Source organism: Ruditapes philippinarum, unplaced genomic scaffold, assembly GCF_026571515.1.
Source record: "Ruditapes philippinarum isolate M1 unplaced genomic scaffold, ASM2657151v2 ctg1686_1_1_1_1, whole genome shotgun sequence".
Lineage (NCBI taxonomy): Eukaryota > Metazoa > Mollusca > Bivalvia > Venerida > Veneridae > Ruditapes > Ruditapes philippinarum.
Window position 1 is genome coordinate 122,457 of NW_026865777.1, and position 24,449 is coordinate 146,905.

General features: G+C 35.1%; 1 protein-coding gene and 1 long non-coding RNA gene across 2 annotated transcripts; both read right to left on the reverse strand.

The window, feature by feature from the left end:
- Window positions 1-264: 264 nt before the first annotated feature.
- LOC132730264 (IgGFc-binding protein-like) lies at window positions 265-10,674 on the reverse strand. Its single transcript, XM_060716146.1, has 5 exons — window positions 9,794-10,674; window positions 5,352-5,403; window positions 2,572-2,700; window positions 1,093-1,859; window positions 265-456 (listed from the first exon to the last, which is right to left on the reverse strand). Exons 1-5 carry the CDS (start codon window positions 9,806-9,808, stop codon window positions 265-267), a joined length of 1,155 nt encoding a protein of 384 aa, XP_060572129.1. The 5' UTR covers window positions 9,809-10,674.
- An 8,445-nt stretch (window positions 10,675-19,119) lies between these two features.
- LOC132730283 (uncharacterized) lies at window positions 19,120-20,450 on the reverse strand. The gene is made up of 3 exons (XR_009625739.1): window positions 19,877-20,450; window positions 19,604-19,663; window positions 19,120-19,296 (listed from the first exon to the last, which is right to left on the reverse strand). It is a non-coding gene; the product is annotated as an uncharacterized LOC132730283 (long non-coding RNA).
- Window positions 20,451-24,449: the final 3,999 nt, after the last annotated feature.

A 24,449-nucleotide genomic window follows, 5' to 3' on the forward strand; every position in this document is an offset into this window, starting at 1 on the left:
ATTATGTCCATTTATGAATAAAATAAGATCCAAACATAGATTATGTACATTTAGAAAGAAAATCGTTTGAAGGCAAATATTTTTCTAATTATCTCGCAGATATGCATGATAAAGGTTCAGAAAAATTGTGAAAATTTTCTTCCATAAAAAAAAAACGGAATAAGGTCGATCATACACTTTTGGATAAGTTGTTTATATAAAAAACAAGACGAATTGTGTTTTTAGCATATTGATTTAAGGTTGTTGTCGTTATTTTGTTGGGTTTTATATCCATAATTTCAGTTGTTTCAACTGAGTTTTCTTACCTGAGACTACAACAAACTGTGATGACGTCTGCATGTCGTGGCAAGAAACAGTGAAATCATTCCAAGCATTCTGTACAGACGGTACAACAGTCATTGTGAGTGTGGAGCTCTCATTCTTAGTCGCGTATGATAGGCCAGATATTTGAACAACCTAGTAAATTAAGGAAATATACGTGTATCTTTAAACTTTATTAACTTTAAAGGAACTGATCACGAATAGCACTTGAGTCATCTTAAATCTAGAACATGATAAAAGATTGGTTCAATTTTATGAGAGAGTCTTTAAAGTTTATAAGTCAATTTTGATTATGAGCACTTTTTCCTTCTCGGATTCTGCTAAGAACATGAAAAAATAATGGAATGAAAAAAATAAAATAAAATGGCTCCTTTTATTGCACAAGATGGCTTTATTTTTTGAAAGCTGATTATCGATGTCCAAAGTTTTTTTTCTACCCTGATTGTAGATCTACATTGTTTTATATATCCTTATATATTCTCTCGCAATTCATATAAAATGTTATTCAGCATGCGATGTTACATAAAATATAATAAACTTCAATGAACGTCAGATTCATTGAAATGAACAAAATAGTCTCTTGTTTAAAGCAGGGCAGTCGCATGTTTCATATTTAATATAGTCAGTATCAGAAAATTAAAAATAAATGCAAGATGTAAAAATTTCTCGAAATCTTTTTTTCTCTCTATTGATGTGATTATTAAAGATTACTTACGTTGTGGAATTAACGATTAGATTTAACATGCATTTGTATTTCTATCCTAGATATACCTGTATTGGGTGTGAAGCCTGTATGTGACTCCTCGTTCCTTTACTCAGCCGTCGAGTTACATTCTGGTATCTATTGGTCATGTTGAAGGACGGGAAGCCACTCATGGTAACCACCGTGCTTGTATAGTGACTCACTATCTTCAAAATATCACCATATCCATTAGAGCCTAAGGTTTGGACTACAAACTCCGTCCCCCAGTGTGAAGAAGGTACAAGTTGTTCCATTGTATGAGCAACAATATTGCCATTGGTAACATTTCTTGATCCAACAAAAACAGCAATTGGCTTAAAACTGAAAATTACTGTTCCGGTAAGATCATATGTAGTCTCAAGTTGAAACGCATCAAATTTGTTCATCGTGAAGCCTGTGTCCCTATGTAAGCGGAAATATGAGGATTTATTACAAAATGCTATTTCTTCCACCATTTTTGGAATGTCGATAAAAACCTCCGTGTTGTTTTCTGTCGCAGCTATAGCAATCTGACAATACCCTCCTACCGCACAAAATGTAGCGACGACATATTCGTAAACTGTTCTATTTATAACTTGGTTTGGTCCATCCATTTGTTGTATTGGTAATGCCAGTAGACCTTCAATATAGCCATCCCTTTTGGTAAATACTTGTAACACAAACTTACCGTCATTTGATTGAACTTCAAGAGACTTGTTGCTAATTTCAGATCCGTTCATAGCCATTTCATGTCCAAGTTTGTGACTAACTCTTGCATTGGAACCCACCGGCAATGTTTTTACTGGTCCATCGATACCTATATAAAATATATAGTTTGTTTGTTTGTTTGTTTATTTCATTTTACGCCTTTTTCCAACAGTATTTAAGTCATATAGGCGGGTAGTTTCCTAATCATAGTTCCTGGAGAGTTAAACCAGTACTAGACTACCTTCCTCCGCGCTAAACTACCAAAGCATCTCCCGGGGATCGAACCCACGCCAGAGAGGTAACTGGATTAGAAGTCATCGACTCTAACCCCTCGACCACGGAGGCGGTTTAAAATATATAGTGGTGAGTTTATAATACTCATATTTAGTCAATCTGTAGTTGTTCACAATGGTAAAGTTTGTTGAAATCATTGCAGTAAAAGGTAATGAATAGTAAATTTATTCAGCTATACTGACTAACTAGTTGAAAAAATGTATACCTACTCATATGTCACTTAATTATTTATTTAACGCATAAAGTTCTGTATACAGGTACCTATTTACCAGATATAAATTCAATAAATCAGTATAAAATCAATAAATTGGTTTTAAAATCAAATCGGTTTTTAAAAGGATTTTTATTTACCAGAATGCCATTTCAAAAAGTGTTAATTTGCATATCAAACCCACGATCATAAATAATTTAGTTTTCATTGTCACCATTTGTTATGCATTGTTACTTGAAGTTTGCATACTTAGAGGTGGGGGTATATAACTGAGTGCTGTTCATAGACAGACTTTGTCGTATAAGATATTACATACTTGTTATTATTACTGTTATTTGAGTAGATTCTTCATTAACAATGACAAGCTCATACTCAATGCTGGCAGTCGTTGATCCGTTCTGTATATCTTGTCCGAGCAAAGCAACCACGTATGTTGTTTCTATTCCTAGTATAAATAAATTTGCCGGTAACTCATAAATAAATTGAAATCATAAAAATGTTGTATTACAATTTGAAACTAGTCAGCTTTAGTTTCTTCTACAGTCATGTATGTCAATTTTGGTATAGTCTTAATTACGCTTTCATACAAGCAGCGATGTGTGCAGTAATGACGGCCCTCTAACATCATGCGCTCACTACTCTTTATAACCTTTTGCATTATCATCCTTGATTATGTAATATATAACAGATTTTTGGAAGTTTAGCTAGGTAGTCTGTCAAGAACGGCTTAAGTTTATGACATAAATCGGCATGCCATTAATTGTATGTTCACAAAGAATTGAGAATATGGAGCAGAATCAGGACCAAAATAAGAATTAAATAAACACCAAGATTAGAGGACTGGGTGCTCTAATTTTATGTTATTATCTATACATTCAAATGGCAAAAGGTGGAGTTTCTCTTTAAAAATAACATTTTTTAAACATTTTTATTTTTGATATAATACTAAGGTAACAATAAATATGGAAATATAAGCCGACTTTTAAATTTTAAGGAAAACTTTAAATGAGAAATATATATTAACGGTTTCAAAATTTATTGTTATCTTCATGCAAAATGTCTTTGACCATATTTACAAAAGAAACAACATGTATAACAAAGACAGATATATACATTTATAATATATACAAAAGCATACAATCATGATTTAAAGTGTTATGATAATAATTTCGAACCTTCAAGAAACAGTAATATTTTCCAAGGTATTGTTTCTTAACGTAAAATGATCTTTAATGTATTTAACAAAGTTATATATGTATATTTTTTTGTTTTTAGTTGAGATATAACTATTGAAAATATTCTTACCAGGTCAAGATACATTACAATGATATTTACTACAGCAGAGCATTAAATGATATTCATTTTCAATTACATTTTGGTTGTACAATTTACACAATCGGTTTTCTCTAACTATTTCATTATATCGACCGGTTCAAATTCTAAATTGGATGAAATTAATATTTAAAAGAGCAAATAGGTTTCTATGAATGTCATTTTCAATTATATTAGGACAGTTTTCAAATTTAAACTCTTTTCTTTTTTTTGAAATTATATTAATATTCAATGTATAGATGCTTATTAATAATGCAAAACTTGCTCACATAAACAATTCTTAACATGGTCTATATTCAAAACTGTCATCATAAAATCGTATATGAGTAAAACTAAGATGATCAATAATAGAATGTATACGAGAAGCCCCAAAGCTGTTGTAGTCAAAAACATCTCTACACATAATATAAATGTTGGAAGAAACATTTTTCATAATTTTCAGCCAAACATTTAAAGATTGTTCCTTACAGATAACAGATAACGGTAATCTACCAAGGTCATCTGTACCGCATATTTTGGAGTTAGTTGTTTTACACATAAAATATGCTTACAACTAAATTAAATGCTGGCTTGGATAAATTTTGCCCATAAAGCATCTCTGTTAACCAAGTCAAAAACTCTCTGGTAGTCAACAAAAAACACACCAAAAGTTTAGACTTTTAGTATAAGATCTTCTGGACAATTATATGTAGTTAAAATGTGATAAGTTGAAGAACGACCATCTCTGAATCCATAGTGTGAATCAATTAAAACATCGTTCGTTTCACACCAATTATTAATTCGGATCCTTAACAATAAGGAGAAGATTTTACAAATTCCATTTACTAATGTCATGCCTGGAAGTACTGCTCAATATTGTTGTTGTTACGTTTACTGTTAGTGCAATTATTGCACAGCCGATAAAATGTTATGGTATAGTGGCTTCACTGAATATGTTATGTCGTTGATACAGTAAAATATGCATTAATATGATTAAGTTTTATGCCTTGCTTATAAACACACCAAACATCATAAACTAACATGGTACAATTCACAAAAGTAAATATCAATTCTGAGAATTAAAACGTGGAAAATGCTGTAACTTAGTAGAAGGTTAGACTATATTTATAACATGTATTATGTTCTGCTTTTCAAAATTTATACTAGAAGATATTTTTACGCGTCAGTGTTTGTATTTCGCACAGACAAAGCATAAAAATATCAATGGCAGCTAGCCGGTCAAAAGTAACAAGGAACTCATGACCCATGCGTTGAGAGGCAGGCATCTAAACTATTAGCCAACCGCTCCCCTTTCTTAAAAACATAAACCTTATCATCTTTCGAATATACCATTTAAATGTATCGTGCCATGTCAATCAGCGGCATCAACATGATAATCACCATCATTTTTATTATTAAATTATTGTTTTGTACCAGTCAAATGTAACCGCGAGCTTTCATTTCTGATAAATGCCTCGCCCTACGTGGGAAGACAAAAGATTAAACCCCTCCTAAATGTTCCCATCCCCCGCCAACCTGCCGCCCCACCCTCCCAAAACCGTGAGTTGGACATATCGCTGGCAAATTTGAGGCGTTTAAACAAAACAATCACATTTACCCGGCATGTAACGCAAAGCTCAATTCCCCTGCTACTGCTGCATTAACCCCGGGGGATAGGTTTGTAGCCGTCGTAGCATTTGTATGGTTTCAATATGTTCAATCTTAAAGTAACGATAATATTGTAATAGCGTTATCTTGAAATAAATGTACAATTTTTTCACTTACCAAGAGTTGTTGAAAACACAGTACAACACAACACTATGGTTATTGGAAGTACCTGTAGGAAATAAAACAAAGAAGCTAACAATTGTTTGAATAAGGTTTACATGTATAATTATATTACATTTATTATTCTAAAAATAATGAAAATTTGACAATGAAATAAATGATGTCTCGATTAATTGTGACATGAGTTACATCTTAATACAGCGAAACTGAAACCCATTGCATTCGGGTAATATCTTTTTATGAGAAAAAAGAACGATGCTTGTTGAAACTCACTGGGACGATATTAAACTTCACCTACAAGTCCAAAGCATTCAGAATGTACTTTCGACTCAGACATCTTAATTTTATAATGTTTTACATAAAAAAGTAATAAATATCAGAGGACATAAAACAATACATTTGTGATCATTGAACAAACCACAGATCTTAATTACATATTAATAAAAATCTGTGAACAAACGCAGCAAAACTTATTAACAAAATAGCAAATCTATTATTCATTATTTCAAGTATAATATTAATGTCATTCTTGTTCTTGCATATTTAATTAGTTCTTCTTTTTCTGTTATCATAAATTTACGGTTGGCGGTTGCGGCCATTTCAAACCCGCGAGAAATTAACCGAGTTATCATAAAATGTCGCGGGCAACTTACAAACCGCGCAGATTTTCTGACGAGATCGTACAAAATGCCGATGGGAACGTAATAAACATCGATATTCTTTAACAGCTGGGTTGGAAAACAGCAAAGTAACATTTTTGACTCCAGTGGTCGGTAGCGTCCATGGTTTGACCTCTACATTTTATCCTCGTTTTGTCTATAAAGTATTTGAAGAGGAAAGTAATCAGCGACACAATTATTGCAAGTGTTGTAGAAATTAATACTAAAAGTCGAGGTTATAGGCCGCGACTTTTTGTTCCTCAACAATGGTCTCATAAAATATCGCGTCGAGTTATAGCAATTTTCAGTTTGTTTTGCTCAGAGACATTTCCTTGCAGAAAAAAGTGGAGTTTTTATAAGCTGCAACATTTTATACAATTTCGACATAAAATTTCGCACCGCGACATTTATAAACTGACGGTAAAATTATTGCGGCTTTAAAATGGACGCTACCGGCCACCAAACATAGTGCTTTCCCATCCAATCAGACTATTCCATATGTTTTATGGCACCATAAAAGCATTTAAGAAAGTCAAAGATTGTTAAAGAGTTTAGAGTGCAATTCACTAATAATGTATTTATCGGTTACGACAATCAATCTCTCGCAAGTCGGATTCCATGTATGTACATACCTTACAATCATAGGCTCTTAAGGATATTAGAAATGAACAAGTTAAATGTTGATGCTGCACATCAAAGCCGCCGCCAAATGATGTGAACAGTCAATCATCATTGAAAATCATTCTCTATTACAGTTGAATATCCGAAGCACAAATCATTTTTTTCTCCATGTTCTTAGTATGTGATCGTTGTTTAATAATAAACTTGCATATTTTTGTGAAAAAGTAGAACCTTATCCTAATAATGCAAGGTCTGAAATTCTTAAATGTTTCAATGTTTGTCTGTTGCGACAAAGACTGAAACGTCTGGTCGAATCAAAATAAATTGGATAACAAATAAAATTGAAATGATTGGTATACTTAAAATAAATTATATATGCCGAGAATATACCATTTAAATATTGGTATGAATTGCATAATGTTCGAATGATAGTGAGTACAAACTGTTCTGCAGTGATCTCCCCTTACAGGCCGTAACGGTTGAGTGAGAACCGCCTCTCTGATAGTGGGCGTGGCTTAGCTTTGTAACTTGTAATTTAATAATTCGACAAGTGATATTGATCAAAATTGTCCTGGTTCCCTTCTACCCAGTCAACGAAGACTAAATGCTAACATATGGAACATAATATCAAATTTAATATGACAAATTAAGGCGGAGCCGAACTTCAACAGAGGCGAAGCATATGAAGTAAGTGACACTGCCTCAGTTGTCGGTTAAGTTTTAGAACGGTCGACTATAGACTGGCTCATTGGCACGTTATTTATGAGAAGGTAAAATTAGATATTTTTATAAAAGGAATATGATATTCAAACATGATCCTATCACTTCAGTTAAACGTTTATTTTAATCCCTTAAAGCTCTGTGACATGAATTGTACATCAGAAAAGCTATTTTAATTAAAAATTTGAAAAATGTGATTTTGTTAAAACAAAAAAAAAATGCACAAAATCAAGTCTAAAATTTTCCCATTTGCTATACGGACAAATGCATATCTACTAGACGGCGCGTGCACGCGCCGTCTAATGCACGCGCCGTCTTATAATGAGTTGACATCAGCAATATCTATGCCTTTTTGTTTCTTAGAACTTTAAAGATTTAAGTGATAAAGATTTATCAATAACTATTTTGAAATTCCAGCTACTCTCATAATTAAACTTGTTCTGTTTATAATCATTTTTTTATCAATAAATCGTTGTGTTAGAAGAAAATTTAGTAGGCTAAACTAGTATACAAAAGATATTTGACAAAAGTTCAAAGAGGCCAAGCGTTCTATTTAGGATAAATCCGGAAATAAAACTACATGTATGGGTCATTCCCACATATGGTCTGCCGTTTTTATTTGTTTGGGTCGTCAGACCAAACAAATAATGGTAGCGAAATTTCAGAGTCTACTGCTGTTAATTGCAAATGCCAAAAGTAGTCCGCTTTTTTGAAGCGGTTACTTCCCTTTATATGTACACTAACGCCGAAAAATTCAGGGGAGATCACTGCGTAAAGATGGTCAAAGACAGGCGCATTAATTTTCAAGCAAAATAATTCCAGAATAGTCGAAGATTTCTAATATTGTTTTATTGTATTCATTGATCGAAGATAAGTTAATACAAAGCGGACATTCAATCTCTGACACAGAAGTTTCACGACAAACCTAACAACAAGTAGTTCTCAAAACGGCTTAAAACTAGCGATTTAAAAGAAGGAAATATTTTTATTTTGTTACAAGTAACTAACAAATTACAACGCATTCAAAGTTTAAAAGTAGCGTTGGCTTATAGAATTGTCAATAAATGCACAATCACAAATTACGCGGATGAATATGATTTTATCAATGAAAATACTATTTTTAGCGATGTCGATTACCGAATACTACATAAACCGAGTAGTGGAATATATAGATTCTACACGTCGGACTGTTTGGGCGAGAAGATTTTCGCTAAATTATTAACTTCAGTTTTAAACAACAGGTTTATCCTGAACAAAATACCTCGAAATTAATAAGGATTACAAACACTAAATGCAATGGAAGTTCTAAATTTAGAATGACTTGATGTTATTCAGTCATTGATTGCATAACTTCTCCGTGGTGCAGGGGTAACGCGCTCGCTTAGCGTGTGAGAGGTCTGGAGTACAGATCACATTCGAGAATTTTTTTTGTTTTAATTCTTTTTTAAGTGTCTGTGTTAAGGAAGTAGCCATGATATGCAAGGATAAAGTGTGGCTGTCATAAAAAATGAACATAAATGATTTTTTGATGCAACTCTAGTTATGCAAAATTCCGTATGTATCAAACTCTGGTGCCTTGCAAGATGAATTATAGTACATAAAAATAAACTTATACAGGAAAATACATACAGATATACAGTACGATTTAGATTGCAAAGATCAGAAAATACCACAGAGTTTGCAGCCCTTTGATTCTTTATAGATATACATGCTTATAGTAAGCTCCATGATTATTTACATCCCATACGTTCAAATCCCAGTTAATGCAACTCTTTTTTTTCAAATTGTTTCAGTCAAATAAACATTGGATTGAAAATCAGTGTTGCAATTAGTCTTAAAGCCAATTTACTACAATTAAAACGCTGGAAAGCATTGGTGGCACTATACATATAATCTCACAACCTGTACCTTTCTTACATTCTGAGACCCAAACAAAGTCAGCGCCTTCTGTGCTTTGATACTTAATAAAGTAACGCCTTGCTGTTCCTTGCTGTTTACAACGGCGTTTTACTTAATAGAGTGATATAGATACGTTTATTTAATGGGTGCAGGGAAAATTGGGATAATACCGCTTTATTCCCCCAAAAAAGAAGCAATAGATATAGATAGCCCCGTTCCCATCCCCCAAAAGACGTTTTGTTTTTGTTGTTGTTTTTTTCTTTGTTTTTGTTTTTTATTTTATTCGTATTTGGCAATGCGCGCAACATTGACATTAAGCTTGTCTACGTGCATTTATTCATACTGTATAACAATTGCATAAATCAATTATTAAAAGAAATATTTTCAAATATACTAATTCATTTATGGAAACAAATCTGTATTCAATACGCAACACTTTTCAACAGGGCATAGATTTTATTGCCATAATCCAATTTTTCATATTTTTTTTCAAAGAATACCCAGTGTAAGCATATAAAAAACAACAATTAATTCACTTACCGTCCAAAATTCCATTTTCTGTCCGGTTCCGTTAAAATACGTTAACGCTTCCGAACTGGGAAACTGTTCTTGGATTTGTATCGGCTCGTCATATATACTTTATACTTAAATCAAATATTAATTTGAACAAAGATCGCATTGCTTGTTATCATTAGCTGCTCGACTATACGAAGTATTACTCACCCCGGCGTCGGCGTCCACGTCCTGATTTCAGATTAAAGTTTTTTGTGCAGTACAACATTTTTTACTATAACTTTTTTTTCATTTATTAAGGTCTCAGCTTGAAACTTCAAATACTAGTATATGAACCTTATCATTAAACCACAAATTTAAAAAGCAATATTTTCAGAAGAATTATCTACCCTTGAACTTTTCCTTGAAAAATTAATTTTACACTTTCTTAAGGGATCAACTTCAATGTTCAAATATATGTTTCTTATCGTGAACAACATATGTGATAAGGTTTTTAACTCTAGCACCAATAATTTCAGAATGATCTCCCCATGAGCATTTTTAGATTTTTTCCTTAAAAATGTTGTTGTTTTTTTGTTTTGTTTTTTTGCTATAATTCATTTTTTATTTTTCAAAGCATCTACATTAGACTTCAAATATATGTTACTTATCATCACCCACAAGATGTGTGACAAGATTCAGAACTCTTGCACTCATTTTTTTATAATTATCCACCTTGAACTTAGAATTTATGTTAAAAAATGTTGTTGTTTTTTTTTCTAGAACTTTTTTTCATTTCTTAAGGTATCTACTTCAAACTTCGAATATTTGTTACCGGTACTTATTATTATCCACATCATGGTTAAAAATTCATAACTCTAGCATGAATATTTCAAAAATGATCCCCCTTGAACTTGGATGTTTTTAAAAATTCGTATATTTATTTGCCTTAACTAAAGATTTACTTTAAACATTAATTTCAATTTTTCATATCGACTCCAATATAATAATATGACAAGGTTAATAACACTAGCGCCATTATTTTACGAATTATCTTCCCGTTAAACTTAAATTTTCTTTATTTTTTCAGTAAGTTCTTTTTTTCTTTAGGATTTAATTAGAGTCAAAAATGTTTGTTATCAACACCTTTGTCCTGTGTGATAAAACTTTTAACGATAGCTCCTGTTTTCCCAGAATTATCTCCTTTTAATTTTTGAACTTGGAAATTATTTGAAAATTGTTGTATTTTTTAAGTATTATCTTTGTTATTAGGGTGCAGTATTTAATAAGTCGGGCGTTGCTGTCTCGTCTGAAAGCTCTTGTTTTAATTCCCTCTCATCATGTGCATCTAAACATCAATATTTAATCTGTTAATATGCAATTGACTGAGACTACTAATAAAATCGATAATGAGGACTTTTAAAGCTTATACTGATTGGTCTGGACTTATACAGGCTGACCTTGTCTTATACTGGCTGGTCTCGTCTTAAACGATCCTGGACTAGTCTTATATTGGCTGGACTGGTTTTATACTAGCTGACCTCATCTTATACTAGCTGACCTCCTCTAGTCCTGGCTGACCTGATCCTGGTCTTATCCTGGCTTGTCTTGTCTTACACTGGCTGGCCTCGTCTTACACTTGAATGACTAGTCTTATATTGGCTGGTCTAGTCTTATACTAGCTGACCTGATCTTATCCTGGCTGGCATCGTCTTACACTGGCTGACCTCATCTTATACTAGCTGGCCTCCTCTAGTCCTGGCTGACCTGATCCTGTTTTTATCCTGGCTTGTCTTGTCTTACACTGGCTGGCCTCGTCTTACACTTGCTGGACTAGTCTTATATTGGCTGGTCTGGTCTTATACTAGTTGACCTGATCTTATACTGGCTGGCATCGTCTTACATTGGCTGACCTGGTCTTATGTTGGCTGGACTGATCTAATATTGGCTGGCCCGGTCTTATATTGGCCGGCCAGGTCTTATACTGGCTGGACTGATCTTACACTAGCTGACCCGGTCTTATACTGGCTGGACTGGTCTTATATAAGCTGACCCGGTCTTATATTGGCTGGCCCGGTCTTATACTGGCTGGGCTGGTCTTACACTGGCTGGACTGATCTTATACTTGCTGAACAAGACTGGTCTTATATTGACTTTCTTGATCTTATATCTGCTGGACTGATCTTATATTGGCTGGCCCGATCTAATATTGGCTGGCCTAGTCTTATACTGGCTGGGCTGGTCTTATATTGGCTGGCCCGGTCTTATATTGGCTGGCCAGGGCATAAACTAGCTGGCCTGGTCTTAAACAGGCAGAACAGATCTTACACTGGCTGGCCTGGTCGTATACTGGCTGGACTGGTCTTATACTGACTGGACTGGTCTTATATTGGCTGACCCGGTCTTATATTGGCTGGACTGATCTAATACTGACAGGACTTGTGTTATACTGGCTGGTCTAAATTTACACAGGCTGGACTGGTCTTACACTGGCTGCAAACTGGGCTTATCCTGGCTGGCCTCGTCTTATACTGGCTGGTCTGATCTTATACTGGCTGGCCTCGTCTTACACTGACTGCAAATTTGTCTTACCCTGGCTGGCCTGGTTTTATACTGGCTTGTCTGGTCTTATTCTGGCTGGCCTCGTCTTACACTGGCTGCAAACTGGTCTTATCCTGGCTGGCCTGGTCTTATACTGGCTGGTCTGGATTTATACTGGCTTGCCTCGTCTTACATTGGCTGATAACTGGTCTTATACTTGCTGGCCTCGTCTTATACTGGCTGGCCTCGTCATATACTGGCTTGCCTTGTCTTATATTGAATGGCCTGGTCTTATACTGGTAATATTTGCAGTATCCAGAGGGCAATGGATTAACGAAGCTTGTTAGGGGTAACTCGATATTTTATTACTGCTATATGACATTCACGATCAAAAAATTGATATCATATTGTTTCGTTTAAACTTTGCTTAAACAATATGCAAACAAGAAATATCTTTAGAAAAGGTAGCTTTAACTAAGTACATGTAAATGCTTTATAGATGTAGAATATTGTCAAAGCGAATTATGAAATAAATAATTGATAAATTGAAAGGAATAACGATCTGAAAGTTAAAACAGAAATAGTCTGTCAGGTAATTTGGTTCATCACCAAGCATTTTATTTCACTTCCGATCAATACCATTGCATTTCCGACCATTATCATTGCATTACTTGGCATAATCATCGCATTACCAAACATTATTATTGCACTACTAAACATAGTTTTGGCACTACCACGCATAAGCATAGTATATTTGGGCATTTTATTGTATGAACGAGCATTATCATTGCATTACTGGGCATTATCATTGTATTTTCGGACATTGTCCTTGCATTATCGGATCACTTATAATTGAACATCTTTATTTCATAATCGGATATCGTTATCTCTTTGTCCCCGTTACTCCTGCCCGGTTATCGTCATTCAGAATAGATTACCGTTGATTATGTCTGCTACTCTAATAAAGTTTGCAGGAAATGTAAAACCTCATACATTATTACTTGCAGTTAAAATGCTTACAATATAGATTACAAGAAATTGCCATTCAATTTATGCATGCAATTGCTCGGTGAGTGAAAATATCATTCAATAATTCAATTAGCATCGATTGTAAAATTGCAAAACTGACATCAAATAAGTTTAAATTAATTATGAGCCATTGCAGTAGCGTCAAGAAATAAATGAACAACATCACGACATAGCAACAGCACAATTTATTTATTTATTTAATAATGTTCTGGTGGCGTGAAAAGTAAGCAGACGGTAATGAAACTGGAGGCGTGAGTAAGTTGTGGGTAATATTGTGGTGGTGTGAAAAGTAAGCAGTCGGTAATGAAACTGGAGGCGTAAGTAAGTTATGGGTTATGTTCTGGTTGCGTGAAATGTAAGCAGTCAGTAATGAAACTGGAGGCGTGAATAAAGTGTGGGTAATGTTCTGGTTGCGTGAAAAGTAAGCAGTCAGTAATGAAACTGGAGGCGTGAGTAAGTTGTGGGTAATGTTCTGGGTGCTAGAAAAGTAAGCAGTGAGTAATGAAACTGGAGGCGTGAGTAAGTTGTGGGTAATGTTCTGGTTGCTAGAAAAGTAAGCAGTCAGTAATGAAACTGGAGGCGTAAGTAAGTGGGTAATGTTCTGGTTGCTAGAAAAGTAAGCAGTGAGTAATGAAACTGGAGGCGTGAGTAAGTTATGGGTTATGTTCTGGTTGCGTGAAAAGTAAGCAGTCGGTAATGAAACTGGAGGCGTAAGTAAATTATGGGTAATGAAAAGTAAGCAGTCGGTAATGAAACTGGAGGCGTGAGTAAGTTATGGGTTATGTTCAGGTTGCGTGAAAAGTAAGCAGTCAGTAATGAAACTGGAGGCCTGAGTAAGTTGTGGGTAATGTTCTGGTTGCGTAAAAAGTAAGCAGTGAGTAATGAAACTGGAGGCGTAAGAAAGTTATGGGTTATGTTCTGGTTGCCTGAAAAATAAGCAGTGATTAATGAAACTGGAGGCGTGGGTAAGTTGTAGGTAATGTTCTGGTTTTGTGACAAGTAAGCAGTCAGTAATGAAACTGGAGGCGTAATTAAGTTATGGGTTATGTTCTGGTTGCGTGAAAAGTAAGCAGTGAGTAATGAAACTGGAGGCGTGAGTAAGTTGTGGGTAATATTCTGGTGGCGTGAAAAGTAAGCAGTCGGTAATGAAACTGGAGACGTGAGTAAATTGTGGGTAATGTTCTGGTTGCGTGCAAAGTAAGCAGTCAGTAATGAAACTGGAGGCATGAGTAAGTAGTGAGTAATATTCTGGTGGCGTGAAAAGTAAGCAGTCGGTAATGAAACTGGAGGCGTGAGTAAGTTGTGGGTAATATTCTGGTTGCGTAGTAAGCAGTGAGTAATGAAACTGGAGGCGTGAGTAAGTTGTTGGTAATGTTCAGGTTGCGTGAAATGTAAGCAGTCAGTAATGAAACTGGAGGCGTGAGTAAGTTGTGGGTAATGTTCTGGTTGCGTGAAAAGCAGACGGTAATGAAACTGGAGGCGTGAGTAAGTTGTGGGTAATATTCTGGTGGCGTGAAAAGTAAGCAGTGAGTAATGAAACTGGAGGCGTGAGTAAGTTGTGGGTAATGTTCTGGTGGCGTAAAAAGTAAGCAATCGTTAATGAAACTGGAGGCGTGAGTAAGTTGTGGGTAATGTTCTGATTGCGTGAAAAGTAAGCAGACAGTAATGAAACTCGAGGCGTGAGTAATTTGTGGGTAATGTTCTGGTGGCGTGAAAAGTCAGCAGACGGTAATGAAACTGGAGGCGTGAGTAAGTTGTGGGTAATGTTGTGGTGGTGTGAAATGTAAGCAGTCGGTAATGAAACTGGAGGCGTGAGTAAGTTGTGGGTTATGTTCTGGTTGCGTGAAAAGTAAGCAGTCAGAGTAATTAAACTGGAGGCGTGAGTAAGTTGTGGGTAATGTTCTGGTTGCGTGAAAAGTAAGCAGTCAGTAATGAAACTGGAGGCGTGAGTAAGTTGTGGGTAATATTCTGGTGGCGTGAGTAGTAAGCAGTCAGTAATGTTATAGTCGTGAAAGGTAAGGAGTTGGTAATGTTTAAGTGGCGTGAGAAGTTATCAGTGAATAATGTCTAAGTAACGAGAGTAATATATACGAGTATGCAGTGGGAAATGATACTAGTGGATAGTAAATAGTGGGTAAACTACTAGTGGTATGAGTTGCATGCAGTTGGTAATGTTCCAAGTGACACGAGTTCTATGCAGTTGGTTATGTTCTAGTGGTATGAGAAGTAAGCAGTGGGTAATGCCCTGCTGTCGTGAGTAGTATGTTGTGGTTAATGTTCTAGTTGCTTGAAAGGTAGTAGTTGGTGAAAATTGGTGATAATTGAGTGGCATGAGAAGTAATCGGTGGGTAATGTTCTAGTATTGAGAGTAATATGCAGTGGGAATTGATACTTGTGGCGTGAGAAGTAATCGGTGGGTAAAGTTCTAGTATTGAGAGTAATATGCAGTTGGAATTGATACTTGTGGCGTGAGAAGTAATCGGTGGGTAGTGTTCTAGTATTGAGAGTAATATGCAGTGGGAATTGATACTTGTGGCGTGAGAAGTAATCGGCGGGTAATGTTCTAGTATTGAGAGTAATATGCAGTGGGCATTGATACTTGTGGCGTGAGAAGAAATCGGCGGGTAATGTTCTAGTATTGAGAGTAATATGCAGTGAGAATTGATACTTGTGGCGTGAGAAGTAATCGGCGGGTAATGTTCTAGTATTGAGAGTTATATGCAGTGGGCATTGATACTTGTGGCGTGAGAAGTAATCGGTGGGTAATGTTCTAGTCTTGAGAGTAATATGCAGTGGGAATTGATACTTATGGCGTGAGAAGTAATCGGCGGGTAATGTTCTGGTATTGAGAGTAATATGCAGTGGGAATTGATACTTGTGGCGTGAGAAGTAATCGGCGTGAGAGAAATATGCAGTTGGAATTGATACTTGTGGCGTGAGAAGTAATCGGTGGGTAATGTTCTAGTATTGAGAGTAACATGCAGTAGGAATTGATACTTGTGGCATGAGAAGTAATCGGCGGGTAATGTTGTAGTATTGAGAGTAATATGCAGTGGGAATTGATACTTGTGGCGTGAGAAGTAATCGGCGGATAATATTCTAGTATTGAGAGTAATATGCAGTGGGAATTGATACTTGTGGCGTGAGAAGTAATCGGTGGGTAATGTTCTAGTATTGAGAGTAATATGCAGTAGGAATTGATACTTGTGGCATGAGAAGTAATCGGCGGGAAATGTTCTAGTATTGAGAGTAATATGCAGTGGGAATTGATACTTGTGGCGTTGAGAAGTAATCGGCGGGTAATGTTCTAGTATTGAGAAGTAATATGCAGTGGGAAGTGATACTTGTGGCGTGAGAAATAATCGGTGGGTAAAGTTCTAGTATTGAGAGTAATATGCAGTGGGAATTGATACTTGTGGCGTGAGAAGTAATCGGTGGGTAATGTTCTAGTATTGAGAGTAATATGCAGTGGGAATTGATACTTGTGGCGTGAGAAGTAATCGGTGGGTAATGTTCTAGTATTGAGAGTAATATGCAGTGGGAATTGATACTTGTGGCGTGAGAAGTAATCGGCGGGTAATGTTCTAGTATTGTGAGTAATATGCAGTTGGAATTGATACTTGTGGCGTGAGAAGTAATCGGTGGGTAATGTTCTAGTATTGAGAGTAATATGCAGTGGGAATTGATACTTGTGGCGTGAGAAGTAATCGGTGGGTAATGTTCTAGTATTGAGAGTAATATGCAGTGGGAACTGATACTTGTGGCGTGAGAAGTAATCGGTGGGTAAAGTTCTAGTATTCTAGTAACAAAAGTAATATACAGTTGGAAATGATAATAGTGGCATTAGAAGTAAGTATTGGGTAATGTTCTAGTGGCAAGAGTTGCATGCAGTGGGTAACGTTCCTATTGGAGTGAATAGCATTGTCTCAAGTCTCAAGCTTGATAGTATCAGTATTTTTTTTCATATATGTAAAAATTGTTTGAAAACCAGTTTTATCGTTGTAACAGATGTCCAAATGAAGTCAATGCAGTTGGCACAGAGATCGACATTAAACATTCAGCTCGACATTCGATGTATCACTGTTGAGCTGGTATGGGAAGCTGGCAAGACATTGAGCAGAACATTCAGCTCGACATTCGATTTATCACTGTTGAGGTGGGATGTGAAGCTAGCTAGACATTCAACACAACATTCAGCTCGACATTTTTTGTCTATTTTTGAATGTTGTGTTGGAATGTGAAGCTGGCTAGACATTCAGCATAACATTCAGCTCGACATTCGTTTTTTGTCTATTTTTGAATGTCAGCTCGACATTCGTTTCTTATCTACTTTTTGAATGTCGATCTATGTGCCAACTTCATGGGCTTGTCCAAATCGTGTTTAAATATTAAAATATTTTTGAAAGAGTGTTTACAGGAGTGTATCGCGTTGGGGCAGGATCTGATCCCCAAGCGTCTGTGGCCAATAGAACATTAATAACGCCACTGGGAGCATTACATTTTACATACTACTCACGTCAACAGTAAGAGTGCACTTAGAACAACATTTATCTCGGAACACTGACTTTCAAGTTTAGGCTCTTCGTGGCAGTTTCATTTTGAAAGGGGGTTAACTCTTCACAATGCAAATACTTTAAAATATTAGTTTGGTCCCTTATATAACAAGGGTTCTTCTAGCCTTTATATGACCGTTACGCACAATGACTTCTATTACTACTGTTAATCAGTGATTTCAAAATTATAACAACTTTCATAGAATGTGCCCTGCCCCGCCATACCCCCACCCTTCTTTACAAACATTTCAATGTTATGATAATCTGGATTGGAAAATTACTTTAACCGGGGTCTTTCAAACGAGATTTTAAAGACCCTGCTTAAAATATGCATTTTTGTTACGTAATTTATAAAAAAAAATCTACGATAAAGAGTGCTAATTGAACTGACGGTACCTTGGGAAGAGAGGTGTGACGACGCCTACGAACGTAAATCAGCCAAGTACACCCAGTTAACTGAAGACTGTAGAAAGAAAGGATGGAAAGCCTGGCTTTAACCCAGTAGAAGTCGGGACCAGGGGCTTCCCAGCTAAGTCATTGTGGAAGATGCTGACCGAGATAGGAATAACTGGTCATCAGAGAAAGCAGGCCATCCGCTCAGTCAGTAGTGCAGCTGAAAAGGCATCTTGTTGGTTATGGCTAAGGAGAGATGAAAAGAGCTGGTGCTAACTGTCAACACGCAGTGATTTGATCCCAACTGTGGCCCCACCATATTAGAGTGTCCTAGGTATAACGGGGCGAAACACTCGATGATGTATGGCACCTACGCTGACGATGTTGACAGTTCATTTTGCAGTACAATACTGTATGCAAAACAACAACATAACATAAAAAATACAAGAATTCCTCTATCTTTTTGATACGGGCAACTTCAGGGCTGGTGCGTTCTTACATAAGCTTACGTGCCAAGACTATATTCACAGTCCTACAAAAAAGAGCTCAACTTTTTTGTCATGGGCTGTGCACAATATTTTGACAAGTATCTGGTAGATCTCTGCTACAGTTGTTAATACATAATGTTAGTCAAAATTGCTCTACAAAATGCATTTCGGCGCAAAATGAAGGATCATACCCAGAATTAGCCCAGGGAGGCTCTGTATACTTATGATATATCACATGAATGTATTGTAAGCAGCAATATGTCCTAGAAAAAAAGCGCACTTTTCTTAGAAAATGCATACATGTAATTGTTACCTTTGTTAACATTATGCCCTTAAAGATGTAAAGGTATAAATTATCAACGAGGCTGAGTTCGTTCAATACTTTTAATTGAAATGTCCATCAGTGTATGATCTCAGTATATTACTATATTAATATAAAGCTTCAAGTAGATTTAACCCAAGAGGTTAAAGTCACATCACAACTACACATCAAGCACTTGTTTAAGCACCAATCAATATATAATCAGTATCAAGAAGATATCAAGCCCTGAAACAAACAAATATAACAATACTAAATACATGTTCATACTGAGATCATTAACACACATCACAATATGTACAATTTAAGTCATAGCATGATTATTTATACATACATCTCACATCAAATTGCCAATATAACAGTCATTAAACCATTAAAACAATTAATTACTTTAATATTAATTAATGAACATTCCAAGTACAGTTTTCTGTATTATATTCAATATTAAATAATTCAATTTTTTGGCCTATTAAATGAATGTAGTAAACTTATAAAATAATAAAAACAATAATATGACTTGTACAATTATACATACCAATTGTGGATTGGACTCAAATGACACACATACAAAAATCCTCTCAGTCTTGTGGTGTTACTGCAACATACAGTAATTAAACTAGTGCACAATAAAGAATGACAGTGATTTATAGATATTTAGTTTAAATATGCTGCCATTATCAGATGCATTGTAAACAAATCATATACAATATACATGAAAATATACATCTTATTTTAATAAACTTCAAACACACAGCTCATTTGTAACTCACTTAAACAAAGTAAGCAACCAATATAAAACTTCACTAACCTCAATCCAAAGTCCACAATCCATTTTAAGAAATAATAACTAACTATAAACAACTGAAAAACATGTCTGCCTTCTTCCAAAAACGGATGACAACTCAGAAAACGGCGGGAACAATTACACGCATGACTAACTAATAAAACAGCCAAGGGAAATCACTCCTACAGATTTCAATCAATAAACTACAACTGATTATTTCCCTTTGGTTACTTAGTGCTCGCCAATTTTTTTAAGCCAATCACCGACGAGGATTTTTCAAATTTTCAGGTTACAAATCTTAATAGAACAGATTTTATATAAACTGGACGTTTTATATTATAAAACGCAAGTGGGCGGAGCACTAAGCCGGTTAGAGTGCATATTGGATGTTCTTCGTAAATAAGTAAGCTACAGTCGCTTCGCAAGTTCCGCTCCTTTTTAGCTTTCTTATTTACGAAGAACACCCAATATGCACTCTAACCTATACATAATATCTCCGTATTCCTAGAATTCCTTTTTAATAGGCATATATACCACCGCAGGGAACATGATTGAAGATTATTTATGGGAAGAGAGGTAGGTGAGTTTTATTCCGGTCCATACTATACTAGTTTCTAAAAGATGTTTTTGTACTTTGCTTGTAAGGAACAGAATCCGGTATCTAGTCATATATTTCTTCAGACCCTGCACCGCAGATTTATTTCTATATTGTCTCATAAATGTGCAGATTTGACGGTATAAAAATTTGTCTATGTAACATTCATACATTTTACCTAGTATATATAGAAAATATCGAAGTCTAATCTGGGTATAAACTGTAACAAAATCGGATACAAATCGCTAGGTCTATGCTGTAACTTTGCACAAATTACCTCGCTCTATACTGTAACATTGTTTATTTTTTCAAACGCATTTAACGAACAGATAAATAGGTTCAACTGGTCATTTACTTTTATAAACGTTTCTAAACATAAAGAACTAACGTTTTGCAGATTTACTTTTTCTAGGCATGCATAAATAATGTCGATTGCAGAAAAATGCGTTGGTCTCTCGATTCAAATATTGAAACCGTGAAAATCTGCATATTATTGAGACAATAAAGCGATAAATCTGCGGTGCAGGGTCTAAAGAAATATATGAATAGATGCCGAATTCTGTTCCTTACAAGCAAAGCACAAAAACATCTTTTAGAAACTAAACTACTTGTAGTATGGACCGGAATAAAAATCACCTACCTGTCCTCCAAACAAATAATCCTCCATCTTGAAAATTCTATACTGTAACCGAAAAACGCGATACTGTAACTCGTTCCCTACGGTGCACGGGTGCAGTAATCGCACCTACATGTATGTGGATCAATGAAGCCGAACGAAAAATCACACCTCGCTTAAGAGTCAAACATTCTTTACAAAAGAAACTCAAATTATTCTGATTTTATTTTCATGCAGTATGAAACCACGGTCTTTTGATAAAACTTACATTGTCTTGATGATATCTAAAGTATTAAGATTGGTCTACAAGTTGTAATTAATTGCTGATCGGAATAATATTATAAACAAATCAAATTCTGGATGAAGTTATAAATTCGCATATCTTTTAACGTGTGTATATATATATATGTACTTTTAATAAATTGGTTTTAGCGAATAGTTGATTTGCCGTCTGTATCCTGATAGCTCAACCCGCCGCATAACGAGTTGTTCCCCTTTGTTTAAAGGCCACCATTTGTGAATGTCCAAACACTTCATAATAAGCCAGAATGAAAGAAAAATCAGTTTGTATTCGCATTATTTACATTACAATGCATGTTAAAGCGATGCTAAAGAGCTAAATGTAAGACTTGTACTGTAGCTAGTGTATCTTGTTACAGTTTGGACAAGATGAGTAATCTCCTCATGCAATGGATTGAAATTCCAAAAGAATCTTGAAGAGGTTTGTGATGTTCTCGTGTTTTCAGCATTAATCGTAATACGCGTTGAGATACTGTGCTATTTTGTGCCACTATCTTGTGCAATAGCTCCCCTATCGAAGCGAGATTCTGACATAGAAAAAAAATCTTTCATATAAGAATCTAGCTTTGGCATGTGAAGATATTTTGACTAGGAAGAAGCCTAGAAGGAAGGTACAGTACTTCTGTAGAAAACAGATGATGATAAAGTTTTATCAGCTCAGCAAATTTTTTAGTGAAAATCTTAATAGACTTATAGTAAATATATTTTTTAAAATTGTCTGTAGACTAGTAAAAGTTGTTAAAAAATAGAAATAAGTCTGCTTGTCTAGTCGGTAGTTGTTTCACCCATTATTATGCCTCAGTTTAATTTAAAACAAACATTTCAAATACAGAGTAAGCCTACTGATAGTCCAACTAATTAGACTTGTCAAAGAGACACCGAGATAATTTTGGACGGGCGCTGTCTTTTTCCAACGGTTTGACAGTAAGAAAAAAAAGTCTGTAAAATGGGTCAAACCGTTCACGCCAAATTAATTAGGCTAGCCTACTGAGCGTGGAAATGAAATTCACTGTATGCAGCATTACAATATTTCATTCCTGATTTAGATAGTAAGGGATAGTTTCATACACAATTTTTTATGTCCTGGTTGCCTTGGAAACTGATGACAGTTGTCTGGCATAAAAATCTGTTGATGGTCCATTTAAATGGCACTTTTTGTCCAGAATAAGCCATTTTTACTTATTTTTCAGCACTGTGTCTGACAAATTATTCGTGTGGTGATGCTATGCCTCATTGTTCGTCCAGTTGAACTTGTCAAGGAGAGGAGACAGCTATTAAACATTTGAAAGGCAGTCTTTTTTTAAACAACTACAACATATTGTTTCAAGATGTTTATGATTAATGAATAAGTCTAACTGATGGGTTTCTCTCCTTTAAATGTTCACTTTAAAACTTAATATTTTGTAAACTGCATAATATTTCATTACTTTAAAAGCATAATATAATTTATCTCTGTGCTTCATTTACAAACTTTGCTGCTTTTTTAAAAAAAATTGCTTTAACTTTTTTTTTTTTGGCAGGTTTTACATGTTATTAAATACATTGTCCTTATTTTTCTTTTTTTGCTGTTTTGTTTTGCGTTTTAAAAGGGATATGTACGAGTATATCATATATAAAAACTTCTCTCAGATAGCTGAATAGATATTTTGTCTTTTGCAAATGAATAGGCTGTTTGCAGTTTTTATCTTTAAAAAGATAACATTGAGATAATATGGTCGCGTGTACATGCAGTGTCTTGTTTCATGGTATCTTTACCAGATATCTTTATGCACTTCTTTCTACTTAAAACAATTGTTTTTCATTAATTATGAGAGGCGCTCTTGTTAATAGAAGTTAAGATGAGATATTTCTGTCCACTAAAATTCAGTGAACGGAATAATTGTGGAGAATATTTTTTTCAATAAAGCCTTTGACAACAGAACATTATCAAAGATCTGTCTTTAACCAATAAACAAAAAAGTCTATAACTATATTAAACAGTCCTTAAAATGTTAGCAACAAAACTCTTATTATTTTGCAGCAAAGAATTATTAATGATGTAAGAGAGATGGGCTAAATTTTAACCAAAACTTGACCAGAAGTAAAATGGCTACCCTGTTGATACCGAAAGCTAGACCACCTCGACAATTTACACGCAGCAACAGACAAATGAACTGCCTACATGATGAAGCACTTTGGAAGCAATACAGATTTGGGTCACAAAATTTAAACAGACTAGAGAGATCTATTGGGGACCAACTTCAACAAGGAAGAAACAGAACTTTGCACTGTTGCCCCAACAGCAAATTCTGATTGCACTCAGATTTTATGCATCTGTGTGCTTTCTCCGGTTAATTGGAGACACTTACTGCAATGATATTGCCACTGTGTCCCAGAAAATCACCCAAGTAACAGACATACTGTTCGACTTGAAGGACGAGTACATCAAGTTTCCGACGACCACGAATGACAAACAGTTGGTACAACAGGGAGTTTACCAGTGAAGACATTTTCCTGGGGTTATTGAATATATAGATTGCACACACATACAAATAATTTCCCCACCAAAAGAGGAGAAAAAGGCGTATGTGAATCGCAAACACCATCATTCAATCAACATTCAAGCCACCTGCAACCACCAAGGTAAGAACACCAATGTATGCTGGAGGCAAATAATTTTGATTTAAATGTTTCAGTTAAAGACGAATGATTTTGCTTTGTGCATGGAATGTATGAGTTTGCATATGATAATTATGTGTATATTAGAAGGTTAATTTATTCCAATACAAGTAGTAAAATAATTTTTTCAGCTAATATATTAGAATTAATCATCTTCAATATATGTTTGATTGTAACATAACCAAAATTTGTGAATTAAAAAAATAGCCAATTGTAGTGGAATGTAATATTTAACAGTTTTATTATGCCTGTTAGATATTGAGTCTTATCATATTACTGTTAAATCACTTCTAACTTAAGTTTGCAGGTGACAACTAAATCTACATGTGCAACAAGCACCATGGCATGATCATAAACAATGGTTGTGCCAGTCTGCACTGTTTGCTATTCAGTCAGTACTTATTTGAAAAATTAAAAAAAAATGATGA

What these genes read in the sequence shown, in the direction of transcription:
- LOC132730264 (XM_060716146.1), bottom strand. An exon ending in TGTGTTTTCAACAACTCTTG is followed by an intron (nt 2,701 to 5,351) that starts GTAAGTGAAAAA and finishes TATTTATACTAG; the next exon opens with GAATAGAAACAACATACGTG. An exon ending in AATAACAGTAATAATAACAA is followed by an intron (nt 1,860 to 2,571) that starts GTATGTAATATC and finishes TATTTTATATAG; the next exon opens with GTATCGATGGACCAGTAAAA.